General features: G+C 43.0%; 1 protein-coding gene across 2 annotated transcripts in view; it reads left to right on the forward strand.

Annotated features, from left to right (window-relative positions):
• The window catches only part of LOC119657782 (mucin-17), a 115,267-nt gene extending 106,226 nt beyond the window's left edge, over nt 1-9,041 (forward strand). The window contains exons 6-12 of one of the 2 annotated variants that reach the window (XM_038064857.1): nt 2,063-2,180; nt 6,624-6,946; nt 7,010-7,160; nt 7,219-7,815; nt 7,884-8,227; nt 8,288-8,487; nt 8,688-9,041. In XM_038064857.1, coding sequence (XP_037920785.1) covers nt 2,063-2,180; nt 6,624-6,946; nt 7,010-7,160; nt 7,219-7,815; nt 7,884-8,227; nt 8,288-8,487; nt 8,688-8,850 — 1,896 coding nt within the window. In that variant the 3' untranslated portion in view covers nt 8,851-9,041. Of the gene's footprint in view, nt 1-2,062; nt 2,181-6,623; nt 6,947-7,009; nt 7,161-7,218; nt 7,816-7,883; nt 8,488-8,687 lie in introns of both variants that reach the window. The other variant, XM_038064856.1, reaches the window with a different exon arrangement.
• Nucleotides 9,042-14,320: the final 5,279 nt, after the last annotated feature.

Raw genomic sequence — 14,320 nt, forward strand, 5'->3', positions numbered from 1 at the left:
CAAAACATAAAAATGTAATGTGCTAATTCTCTCTATACATAATTTTCAAGCAAAAGTCTCGAAGAGTGCAACTTTCCACAGCTTTCGAAAGAACGCCTTATTATATCTATTCTCAAAAGCAGTAACCTACTCTTGCTGTGAACTAACGCCTATATCACCCCGACCCTCTTGTTTGGAAGTCCTCGAAAAATACGTCAACGACTGGTTGAGCGCACTTTAGTCACCTCAAAACGGAAGAGCAGGTTGCCTTCATGAAACAACATTTTAATGCCTCCAACCTACTTGACCTTTTAAATATAGTTGTTGATTGTCTTAATTCACGACATGAAGCGCCTATTATTCATACCGAAGCCGTGGTTCCATCCACCCCAACACACTTCTCTCTAAGTTCTCCTTATTTAACTCTCTCCTCGGTTTCTGGTTCGTTATATAATTGAATTTCATTCGTCATCAGCCTAATTTTTAACTATCCGACTTAACTCATTGCCCACATCTCACTGTCGTAACAAATGATAGGCCAAATTAATCAAATTATGCATTTTGTTAAAACTCCCCACTGCGTCCCTGCAAAATATGGTTTTGGGCTCGAATCCCGCAGTCGTCTCTTAAACTTAGGTGTATATTCCTTAAAATTATCGTTCAATTTGTAAACCTCGTCATTTATATGCCCGCGTTTCCCTGCATATCTTATCAGAGGCACATCTTATTTCTATATATTTGTCCTGCTGGCACTCTTCGTCAAACCATTCATTCCTTTTGCGCCAAAGTTCGCCTCCTATGGTTTTCTCTGCCATGGTTTTGATTGCGTCATTTAGCTAATCCAACAAGCAGCTCGTTTTTCGGTGAGGATGTGGTCAATCTGTTTTATGATGAATGAAGCCCACATTCGTTTGTGACCCCTTCAAGATGCGAGCGAATTCTATGACCATTTATGTTATATCATATAAACTATGGCCAGTAGTCCTATGGTAAAAGAGCCTCCTCCTTTATAGGAGCTCACGGTAGACTTTCCATATGCAGCGGCCAATAGGGAACGATGCTGCCCGAGCCAGGATATCTTATAATACGCACTGCGGAAGTTGTGGAGAGAGAGGCGAGATCCTCATGCATTACTTTCGCTCATATCCGACTCGAGCCAGAACCAGGGAACTAGAACAAGATAAACTGTTCTTTGGTCTTCCTAAAGAAATTTCTAACTAGAGCGTCAGGGAGTTGAGATCTTTGGCAAATCCTGCGGGCTGATCCTGTGGTTCAGAACCCACCGGATTTCTACTTCCTTACTCGCTACAGCGAGCATGGTTTTGAGAGTTGTGGGATCAAAACGGCACACCATGACACTATTTGTGTTCCACTTCCCATATTTCTCTTTCGAGCGTTTTCGCGCCGTGAGCTACGTTTTGCATTTCCTTTGATTTTTGGAGTTCTCCTTTTAGTCTACATGACCCGCCTCCTGGAACTTCTGAATTTCAGTGTGGGTGATTGGCTCCTTGTATAAAAGGTACAAATCCCTGGTGAATCTGGTTCGCCATCGATTATCACACTAATGTTTTCAGAAACAAAATATGTGTTTGCTTAATCTTGAATTTCCTGTGTTGGATTCCCTTTCCTACGCGGATCATCTTCAATGCTTGGTCACTTCGAAACTTCAAGTGAACGATTATAAACCACTATTTTGTGAATTTTCATTCCGTTTTAATTTTTCTAACAAGGATTCACAATGTTTAAACTTCTCCTTGGTATATATTTGATTTGTAAGTAAAAAAAATGACAGAAAACAAATGTTACTTCACACATGTTAGATTCTTATGAAAAACGGCTCAATATGCCCGATAAAAATGTATATGTCATTCCATTTACTAAAGAGGTTGGTTCACAAATCCTTTATGCAGTCTATACATTCAATATTTTGATAGGAAAACAACAAAGCTTCAATTAAAAAAAAAAAAATAGGGAAACAAAGACTCTAGAGACATAGAATTAGTGGGAAATATTGTCTAGTTAATATTTATCGAAAAGAAAATAGATTTGTTTATCACTTACCTAACTAATAATTTGCTTTCAGGTATATCAACCAGCTGTGAAGCATTGGTTCTACAAAAAGAAAGTGGATGATAAATTCATCTGGACACCCTTCACCCATCATGATTCTGCACTCATCGAAGCACACTTCAGTGATCCAAGTAAGTTTCAACTAGATTATAATATTTTTATCACAACCCTTATGCTATTTTCATTCCAAAGAGATGTTAACTTCATTTTTAGATTTCCTTGCCAATAATATCATCTAACTGGTCTTTAAGAGCAGACACTAATCACTTTCCATTTCTTGTTTTTAAGAGCTCCGCTCTGAGTCTTTAACTTACCCAAGAGTTTTTCTGGACGGCATTTAAGATGTCTGTATTCGGTATTCAGACGACCATCTTCCTGAAGTGATGATCCTATCCTGCAGTCAATCTTTAGCTCATTGATTTGCGCAGATAAACAGGACGTATTTGTTCAAATAGCTACTCATGGGCTGAGGCCCAGTAAAGCTTGTCTCCTCCCCATCTCAAACAGAATAGCACCAACTTGCTTTGTTTGGCTTTCGGCTTTTGTTCGAGTAGTTTTCTAACCAAACGACCATATTCAGGGAATTGGTATGACCCTATAATAAAACTCTACGAGCTGAGCTTTTATTTGATAAACCCCGTTGTCAGCTTTCTACGCCAACCGGACACAATCTTAATTAGGCCGTTTGCAAGTGCAGGAGATTTATATGAGTAATGTGATATGGACTCCTTCTCCGAAACAAACCCGGTTTGAGTCGCCTCGAATTTGATTTGAAACAAAAGCCCGACAAAGCGTCCCCTTGTCAGCTTCGACACATGAGCCAGTTCACGTCCGACATACAGCAAGTGTCCGGCAAGGACAACATAGTTGCTGACGCTTCGTCACGTGTCTCTAAGGTTAACATCCCCGACTCACTCGACTTTTCGGCTATCGCCAAGGCGCAGGTAGATGACGCAGTACTTCAGAGCTCAAATCCAACCCCAAATATAAATTTCGGAAGTTGCCCATCTTCGGCTCGAGCCTCTCTCTCTGCTACGAATACTCGGAAGAGGGACCCCGGCTATACAATCCGGTCACCTTTCGCAAGCAAGTGTTCCCGACGTAGCGTATCCAGGCATCAGGACGGCAAATCGGTTAGTCACCGAGAAATACTTCTGGCCCTCCATGAATGAGGACATAAACTCCTGGGCCAGAGAGTACATCGCATGCTAAAAATGTAAGGTCACCAGGCATGTAAGAAAAGAAGTGAACTCCTACTTCTCGACATCGTAGGCCCTTTGCGAGACTCGCACGGCTACAAGTATTGCCTCACAATCATCGACAGGTTTACGCAGTGGCCTGAGGCAATACCTCTGAAGGGCATTACGGCGCAATCTTGTGTCGAAGCCCTCTGCCGAGAGTGGATTCCTCGCTTTGGTGTCCCTGCAGTGATCATCACTGACCAGAGAATACAATTTGAGTCCACCCTTTTCTCGGAGTTAGGCAAACTCCTGGGATTCAAACGACAGCGAACTACGGCATACCACCCGCAATTCAATGGGATGCTAGAACGTTGGCACCGGACACTGAAAGCCGCCATTGTGGTCCGCGATGATCCGTCCTGGACTCAGGTCTTGCCTCTCGTCCTACTCGGTCTGCGAACAACCCGCCGAGAGGAATTTGCTGCTCGCAGCTCCGGAGCTGGTATACGGGGAGAACCCAAGACTCCCAAGTAATCCGGTCTTCGACAAGAGATCGGGTCTCACAGACTCCGGATTGCTGCATCTGCTGAGAGACAGTCTCCGCCGCATTAAAGCCACATATCCCTCACGACACTCGCCGGCACCTGCCTGCGCTCCCAAGGAGCTGGACACGTGCACGCACATCCTGGTCAGGACGGATGCCGTCCGGAAGCCGCTGCAGCCTCCATACCGAGGCCCGTATCGTGCTCTCGAGCAGGGAGAGCATTTTTTCCAGCTCGAGATCGGGGGACATAAAAAGGCTGTCTCCTTATCCAAGGTGAAGCCCGTTTGCGCCCCAAATCAACGTCACGTTCGCTTCGCCGAATGATAGGGAACGCAGTTCCGGGTTCAGTCGCTGAAACGCCTAGGTTTCATCTGGGGCGGAGTGATGTAGCGCAGCGGGGTTAACAGCATTCTAATGTTGTTAATTCGACTGACGGTTGCCACCACCGGTGTTCTCCATAGCGAAAGTTGATACGAAGTTGTGTAGTTTCTCGTCGACTTTATGTAATAAAATTATTTAAATTATTGACGTTTTGTTTTTCAATTAAGAAAAAGGTGCGCGTGGAAGACAGTAAATTAAGAAAATAACATTTATATCAATAAGATTATTTCAGGTTGATTTTTTATGCACATTTTATTGTGACATCTAGAACGTATAAATTAATAAAAAGTCGTGTACAACTCAAACATTTGAAGTCATTAAAATTACCAACAGTACATCCTATACGAGCTCAATAGATTAGAGAAAAGCTTTATCGTCTCAAAAGACTCAAGACGAAAAAACTAAGGTAAACAAACCAATATAACGTTGCCCGCAATGGGCGCATAGATCCTGCAAACCATTATGATTGCGAAGATTGTGTAATGTGTCCCGATATTGAATTCGTAGGTTACAGATCTGTTCATCCCGCCGTAATAAAGCTTCAAAAGAGCACATGTCAATCAAGGAATTTCGAGTTCGTATTGAATCTCCTTTGAACAGTCAATAGCATGACAAGCACAATTTCGGTAAGGGCACCACATTACGCAGCATTCAAGAATATTACGGACGAAGGAGTTATAAAGAATGACCTAGAAATGGATATCCGTGAATTGATAGGATGATAGAGCCAGATATTCTGGAGGCTCGGCTGAGAATGTCAAAATAATGAAGAATCGATCAGAGATTCCTATCAAAGGTGGCACAGCGATCCTTTTAAGAGGCAATCACCGTTAAAGGCTCACTATCGACACAGTAGCCGAGTCTCCGGGCAGAGGTTTTTAGTAAATAGCACAATGAACAGCATTCCTTCGCAGTGTGGAGGCTTGTTCCGAACACACCACCCATATAATGTGTCAAGGTTTGACTGAAGATTGTTCTGATCAGTAGGGGATTCAACAATAGAAAATAATTTTAAATCGTCTGCATACAAAAGCCTAACAAACTCAAAGCTGAGGTACTTTCAATGAGCGAAAAAATAGAGACCAGATGCAACCATTGAAGAAGGCACGATTTACTCTAACATCTAAGTAAAATCTCACGCAGGAGAGAATAGTTGCTCGAAATTCAGCGATCAGAGTGTGATGAGAAGTAAAGAGTAGGTCAATAGAGTCGAAAGCTTTAGAGAAGTCAGTACAGATTGTATGGAGACTTCACATCGAAGTTTGAGAACTCTAACAACTTGATCACATTCTAACACTGTGTTGAAATCCATGCTGCTTTTTCATACTAAGGTGATTGAAAACAATATATATTCTACACAGGGACGGCATGCTCTATGAGAAATTTGCAAATTGGTTGTCCTGAGAACCATTCTCATTTTTCCATTCCTCGCTGTAATTCTTCGTCATCTTCAGATTCTCGTTAAAAAGAACTCCCAGCGATCGCCACGTGTAGGAAGAGATAAGATTTATTAGCAGAGCAGTTGCTGTTGGCTCAGCAGACGTTTCCTAAGTTTTATGCTTCATTGTGAGTATCAATGCACACTCTCGTGTTGAGACCTATATTACCCTTTGCGCGCCATCTTCAATCGGCTATAATAAAAAATGTGGAGTTGAACATAATCTTACAGAGAAACAAAATTCGCAACAACTTCGATGAGTGTAATTCAGTAACTCCGGCAGCTTCTTTTTCTCTCATGTATGTCTCCTGTTCACTCCTTTGTGAAAAACGAGGCATTCGCCCAAGCTCTTTTTACTTACTGTTTTTTTTTCCCCTTATTTTATTTCCAATCAGATTAATGGTTCAGTTCCATTATTACTATACCTAATCCTTTTCAAGCGGTAAACATACAGCCGCGTGGCAACCGCAAGGATAATCAAAAGATCCATGACGACCGGAGTTCGAACTCGGAACAACGAGATCGAAAGACTGACGTTTCATGGAACTCAATCGGAGTTTTTCTCCAGAACCACTAATCACGGGACAATCATCTGGAAGTGGTATTTTTCAAAATTCCCTTCTCATCCGGTTGTTTATGGTCTGTCTCCTTGTGGGCGTTACGGGCTTATTGTGGTTGATACCCCCACCGAGAGAGCTGTTTGTGCCCAACATGCTTTTTCCCATGCATCTGGTTACCTAAAGATGACATACATAATTAATAAGCATCCATTTGTAAAGATGTGCATTTGTCATAGACAGGTATTTTCACTTTACCATGCAAGGGTACTTGTTAACGTCTGTAGAAATTCACTAAAGTCTCCTCCTCTCACAGTATCTCACAATTTACAAACATATTCCTAAAGGTTGATAGAAATATCTACAATTTTTCACTGGAGATAAGATAGAAATTATCTATAATATATCCCTTTAATTATAACTGTTTTTTGAGTCAATTCTCATGTTTTTGCTCACATTTTTTATTTTCACAGATGTCCCGAAAATTGTAGCTGTAGAAGGTGGAAGATATGATGTTAACATTGACGAAAGACTTCGTGTACCAATATTCTGGTCCGGCGAAGCAACAGAAGTGCGTCGTTGCTCCTGGTTCTACAAGGCAGTCGATTCTCGATATGTCCCATACGAGGAGCCTATTGCCGACCAGTTGGAAACCGAATACGAAGAAGCTTGCAGCACAGGTGAATGGCATCGCAAAATTCCACTACCCACAGGGGAAACGGTTGTAATCCACGGAGCAACAGTATTGGTACAATTCCTTCAAACACAATCTACCGACTCCTGGGGTGCGACGACTGTGAGTAAATCTATAAAAATTCAGCCTACTTCCAGTGCTATTTTACTTTTTAATTTGTCATAGCAAACAACAAGTCGGCCACGCATTGTAAAACGCGATTTAGAAGACTTCAACATCGAAACGGGTGAATCGAACAAAGTCGATCACCTGCTTTTCATGGTCCATGGAATTGGATCAGTTTGTGACTTAAAATTCAGAACAGTGGAAGAAGTCGGTATGTAGCAAATATTATATGAAACTAGGTAAAAATTGACAGAGCACTTTCTCTTCAGTTGACGAGTTTCGAAATATCGCAACACAATTGATTCAGTCGCACTATAAAAATTCTTGTGAAAGTGGGCGTGTCGGCCGGGTCGAAGTACTCCCCGTATCATGGCACAGCGAACTACACTCCGAGGAATCTGGAATCGATGAAAAGCTGAAAGCAATTACTCTAGAGTCTATTCCGAAATTACGCAATTTCGCAAATGACACGCTTCTTGACATACTATTTTACACAAGTCCAATATTCTGTCAGAGTATAATGGACACCGTTGCTGGGACCATGAACAAAGTTTACTTAAAGTATTGTCAACGAAATCCAACATTCAATGGAGGAGTTTCGCTGGCTGGTCATAGTTTAGGATCGCTTATCCTTTTCGATTTGCTATGTCATCAAAAACCGCTTGAAAACTCATTTATACAAAATTCCGAAAATCCAGATCAGCCTATTGAACCTCTGCAGATTCGGGCGCCGGCTGATGAAACGGATATGACCTCGAAACAGATTAGCTACACCATTGGCCCGGCAGGTACCGGTCAAGCGTACATCAGTTATCCACAACTAGTCTTCCAACCCAAGAAATTCTTCGCTCTTGGTTCACCTATCGGTGAGTATTTTAATTGAATTAGCCATTTAGGAGTCAAGAAGCTAAATATTTTCGATTTGTCTTGTCAGGTATGTTCGTAACCATCCGTGGGATCGATCGCCTGGGCTTAGAGTTCAAATTACCGACATGCCCAGGTTTCTATAATATCTTCCACCCTTACGATCCCGTCGCTTATCGCATTGAAGCCCTTGTGAATACTGATCTAAGCACAGTCCGGCCAGTGCTTGTACCCCATCATAAAGGCCGTAAACGTATGCACTTGGAGTTAAGGGAGACAATGACCCGCGTGGGAGCTGATATTAAGCAAAAAATTGTGGATACTTTTAAAAATACTATGGACACCGTTTATCAACTAACGGCAAAACAGAAAACTTCGCCAGACCCTGAGGAAATTGAAAAAGAAGTTGATAAGGTATGGCTTCTACTTTCAACTGGTATTCTCTTTGCTCATCTCATCCTAATATCTCTCCAGGTCCTTGAAATGCAGTTGAAAATTGACAAAGAGCCGCGATCTCGGACCAACTCAAGTCAGTCGGATGTGGACACCGGTGAAGTAGACCTACCCCTAGGCAAATTGAATGAAGGGAAACGAATCGATCATGTGCTACAGGAAGCTCCGTTAGAGTTCTTCAACGAATACTTGTTCGCTTTAACAAGTCACGTATGTTATTGGTAAGTCGAGTAAGAACTAGATTTCGAGTTCGTTCACTTTTACAATTATATTTATTTCTCTTCAAAAAATTATTTCTATTTTTGTTTCAATGCTGAATGTATGATTCCAGTTGGCAATGTTATCATTATTAGAAGTGAAAATATTTTCTCACGCATCAGTGCTTCATGAGATAACAGAGTTCTTTTCGTTTCTCCCACAGGGAATCGGCGGACACAATACTTTTCATCATGAAGGAAATATATTCATCGTTGGATGTTAAAACCGATAGCCAAGTACCGCAACAGAGTATGACAATCGAACGGCCACAATCTAGCTCCTCCCGTTCGTCACGGGATTATAGTGCGAACGTGGAACATAACTAACTCGGACAAGAAAGTACTAACCACGGGGAGATACTGGAATGACATAATCAAACTTTGTATTACACACACTTGCGACGATATGATATCAGTAATTTTTGCTAGTACTTTTAATATATAAACGATTATTTTGCTCTGTTCTGGGTTTTTTATTTATTAAAATTGTTGTAATAAAATCTTTTTGAAATGTGCAATTTGTGCGATTTTTATTTGGAACAAGAAACCAGCGAAAACATCGCAATGTTTGAAACACGCGCCGAGGCACCGAGAAACCAAAATAAAGAGGAAGCCCTGCAAAATGATGCGGCTGGGTAGTGGGAGTCCTTACTAGAGCCGAAGAGGAAAGGTTCATCAGAAAATGCACAACAGCGGTGAAGAGCATGCGGTCAGCAACGTTCCTCTTGAATAACGTCAGCTAGCAAAGGCATGAAAAACGGCCTGGTGGAAGAGCCCCTGGAATGCATTTCCTTTCACAGACAAAATTAGCAGTGGAAGACGGGCGAAAAGCAGAAAACACTGTAAGCGTCAATTGGATCGTCTGTCCAAACCATAGAAGGTTACGAATGGTAAATCACTAACCAGAAACACAGGGAAACGAACCGTCGGCTCTGCTCATTAAACCGCAGGAAGTTCTCAGTGAAATCCGCTATGAGATTAAGCCCGAAGGCAGTGAAGTAGAAGTGTCTTTACGGAAACGAAGGGTGGCGGAAACCTCATCGACCTAGACCCGAAGATAACTACCAGAAGTGCGGCTTTGCGAGGCGGTGAAGGGAGTAGAATAAGTCAAAGAAAAGGCCAAAGTGGAGGGGGTAACCAATGCCCGGATAGGAATCATTTCTCTGCGCCCAAAAACTCGCTGTAGTGGAAGCCGCCGATAAATACACGAGGAAGTTTCTTAACAGGGAACCCACGAAAGCACAGCATGCCGTAGATACGATCAGATAGGTCACCAAGCGAATGAAAAAGGAATTGCGTTCTCTGCAGGGATCGTGGGGCGTCTGGTAAGAACGTTGCAAACTATAGGCTCGAAGCAGTATCCAGCCTTCAAAAGGGGAACTGAAAAGGGCTAGGACCCGGCTAGTATGATCCGCATCCTACAAATAAACATGCACGGAGGTGCAGCCGCGCACGAGTTGCTAGAGCAATTCGTTGCAGAGGTATAGTATAGTGCTAATCATCGAGCAAAACCGGAACAATGACACAGCTTCATGGCATCTTGATTTATCGGGTACGCATTCAACGCTTTTCTGAAGGAGGGCATTTTCACTTGTCGCTGGATGGCAAGACCCACGTTGATCAGCAAAAAGAAAGGTAACCCTGAGCTGCCGTCTGCATACCGACTGCTGTGTATGTTTGATACGACCAGGAAAATGCTCGAAAAAACTCATCAAGAGTAGACTCGCTGAAGCTATACTAGGCATATTACAAAATTCATTTTACATGCCGAACTATCTATTGTGGTTATTGAAGGGTTATTTGAGAAGCCGCTCCCGGCTCTATGAGACGCTAAAGCGCTAGGGCCGGGCCTGTGGAACGCTTCCTACGATAGTCTACGAAGAATCAATATGCCAGTAGAGTCGCGCCTGGTCCGTTATGCAGATGACATTGCGGCACTTGTTGATGGACGCACTATTGAAAAAGAGTGAAGCAAACTTGGCATATTGATGCAACTGTTCATGATTTCAATCTTGCGCTGGAAAAAAAGGAATTGATCTTCACTAGAAATAGTATTCTGACCCTACGTCCCATATCGAGCTGCCTATAAAGTTAAAACCAACGTTTCATACATTGGTTTAACACTCTACTGAAAGATGAGCTTCTTCGAGCAAATCAAAGGAGTAGGGGACAAGGCTGCAGCTGGAGTCTTGGCTTTAAGTCGGCTAATGACGAATGTTGGAGCCTTACTCTACCAAGAGACGCCTTCTTATGGGAGCACAATATCCTCTGCTCTATGGCACGGAGGGATGGGCCAGATGCCCTTCGCAAAGAGGCGCCTTGCCCAACTGCAACCACGAAAAGCTTTACGAGTGGCGTCTACCTATCGCACTGTCTCAGAACCGGCTGCGATGGCGATCGTGGGAGTGATCTCCGTTGCCCTCCTTGCTAAGGAACATAAAGCCACCTACAGCTGCAAGGGGGAAGACTTAAGAGAGGTGGTTGCCCGTGAAGAACGGCAATCTACACTAATTCTTGACAAAATGAGTGAAGAAGCAGTTGAGCTGCGCGACTCATCGGCACACCTTGTGCTCTTGTGGAAATGTGAATGGGAGTGATTTAAATTTTCCGGAATCGTTCACTGTCTGTGAAGTCTTTCTATAAATATTAAAAAAGATACCATTTTCCTCTCTAATGATCCTTAGATCCAAAAACATGAGTTCTCCATTGTCTTCTATCCCCATTCTGAATATTAAGTTCAGATGTACCTTATTCAGGACCTCCAGCACCTCCTCTAATTTTATGGAGAATGGTGAAAACGTCATTTACATACCTTGTCGAGATTGGGAGCAGGTCTTTGGAATGAAGATCATTCTTTATCATCGTCATCATCAACGACGGTGATACCTCTATAATTGCTACACTGTGTGATATTTCCTTTTTTTCTGTACGAGACAGGTAATGCCTCTTTACCAGTCATCAGCCATCGATTTGCTGTCCCACACCTTGAGCACAAGCCGATGAACCACTTGGCCAAGGCTTGACGACTCAAATTTACTATAAATTTATATTTAACCAATGCGGCTGTAATTCCATTGGCTCCTGGCCACTTATGATTTTTAAGCCAATGAATTGCACGGACTCTTTCTCCTATACTTGGTGGTGACAGTATTTGTCCGTCATGTTCAATTGGCGGGACCTCCAACTCACCGATGTTCTGGTGGTTCAGTACTTCATCAAAGTACTTAACCCATCGCTCCAATATGCCCATTCTGCCGAAGTGTGTAAGGCTCCATCCTGCTGACTTGTTGGTAAAACGTCTGCGCCTGGTACGGTTGCTCCCTGTACTTTTCTAGTTCGCAGACCTGTTGGTTCTCCCAGGCTTACTTTTTCCGTCTGTGAAGTCGCTACTCCGTTCGACGGAGTTCGTGATAATTCCTTTGAGTCCTTTGAGAATGCAACATTACTCGGTATGCAGCATTCTTCCGTTCCGTTGCTAGCTTACATTCATCGTCAAACCAACCGTTCCGGCTCTTTTTGCGGCTGGGGCCAAGTATGTTTGTGACCGTATTTATGATAACGTTCTTCAAGTAATTGTGAAGATAATTTGTTGTTGCGTTATCCATCCATCCATCGGTTATTGCGGAATCCATTTCCCTCTTAAAGGTGTTGCGGAGGGCTGTGTTGTGGATGACTTCGGTGTTAACTCTCACCTGATTGACAGAGGGGATTCTGGGTGGTGTTGTTACTCGAGTTCGAAGCACCATGCCAACGAGATAGGGCTCTGAGTCTATATTGGCCCCCCCTATATGTTTTGACATTCATCAGGGCTAAGAGCTGGCGGCGTTCGATCAGCACGTGGCAAATTTGGTGGAAAGTGGTCCCGCCTGGAGAGGCTCACGTAAGTTTGTGGAGCGCTTTCCGCGCAAACCAGGTACTTTCAACAATCATTTCATGTGACATTGCTAATTGAATTATCTGCATTCCGTTATCATTTCTATTTTGATGTAAGCTATGGGAGCGACCGTATCGCCTGAAGGCGAGCTCCGTCCCTACTGGTCTCTTAAAATCCCCAAGTACAATTTTGATATCATATCTGGGACAGGCTTCGAGGGTTCGTTCTACTCCCTCGTAGAAGGTATCCTTCTCCGACTCTGCAATCTCCTCTGTAGGGGCGTGAACGTTAATGAGGCTTATGTTTCTAAATTTGCCTCACAAGCGCGGAGGGCACAGCCGTTCGTTTCTCTTTTCAAGGCCGATAATAACAGGTTTCATTTTTTGGCTGACTAAGAAACCTACTCAGAGCACATGGTTTATTGGATGGCCACTATAATATATGGTGTAGCGACTCTTTTCCAGGAAACCGGTCTCTGTCCAACGCATCTCCTGTAACGTTGTTACGTCAGCCCTATATAGGGACAGGGTATCGGCTAGCTGACAGCTCCATCTCTGAACAGAGAACGCACGTTCCTTGAGAAAATGGGCAAATCGTTATTCTTTTTTCATTGCCCGGTGCGTCATTGCAAAATCTACCCAGTCCGAGGCTCCTGTGGTGTCTTCGTACCAAGGGTTGTCAGCCCTAGCCAACCCCCAACCTGGAGGACCAGTTGGTACAATTTGTCCCGTTTCATCCCGCCTTCATCCTTTTCCGTCTGCAGCTTTTCATTAAAAAAGAGCTCCCAGCGGTCACTACGTGGAGATGGAGGTAGGGTTTGGTAGCAGAGCTATTGGTGTTGGTTCAGCAGGCGTTTCCAAAATGTTATGCTCCATCGTGGGTACAAATCCACATGTTGCCCTAGGACCTATACTACGCTTTGACCACCATTCTTAACCTTCACCATGAATATGTCACTTAAGAGGGAGTGCAGGGAAATCCCCTTGCCACCCCTCTGATTCCTTTGTAGTATTGTCCTATAAATATCAGAATGTTCTTCTACAAATTCTGCTTTCTTGAAGATAAGTCTAGTCACTAAAGCTGTTAACCTCCAAATTCTTTAAGATAGATTGACATGAAATTTGGGGTGGAGGCGGAGGGTGGCATAAGAAAGGAAGGTTATATAGCGCTGATGTGCCCCCCTCCAGGGTGGATTTTATTTTCGAAATAACCACAGAAATCAATTAAATGATCAATTCTCAGCAAAAAATGTTTAATGAAATTTTTTCGTACAATTAGTAATTTTCGAGTTATGCATGTTGCATGTCGTTTTGTCATTGAAAAAATGTTTGTTGATCAACGGTTTTTCGCAAATAGTAACTCGAAAACCATGCATTTCATGCAGAAATGATATTAAGCACAAATAAAACAGTGACGTTTTTCGGGTTGGTAAATTAGCAAAAAATCTAACTTCTTCTGAACGGGTTTTGTGGCGAAGCATGACGAACGCACTCAGTTTTTTCAGTCAGGCGGCCATGACTCCAAAATATTTTAGTCATAATTATTGTCATTTATCTTATCCAAAAACCTCCACACAATTTATAATTAATTGACGCATGAACCATTAATTCTTTTCTTTTCATCGATATATGTGACGCTTCCAAGGCAGAATTTCGAGATTTTTTCTCGATTTCGTCTTGCTCAGTCTGACTGCACGTTCGACTTTTTGTCTACCGTCGTTGTCTACCATGGTAACAAGAAGAGGAGCACCATCAGCAATGTTCGCAAAATCCGCTATTGCCTGGCCGCTATTAACGAACTGAAGTTGAAAGCGTCCGGGAAACTCCGCTCGAAGAAGGAAAAACAATTGGAACCTCCACCGCCAACAGAAATCGTCGAGGACCTAGAGACGTTTTACGTCGAAAAACTGCTGCAGGTGACAAC

This window comes from Hermetia illucens, chromosome 5, assembly GCF_905115235.1.
Source record: "Hermetia illucens chromosome 5, iHerIll2.2.curated.20191125, whole genome shotgun sequence".
Lineage (NCBI taxonomy): Eukaryota > Metazoa > Arthropoda > Insecta > Diptera > Stratiomyidae > Hermetia > Hermetia illucens.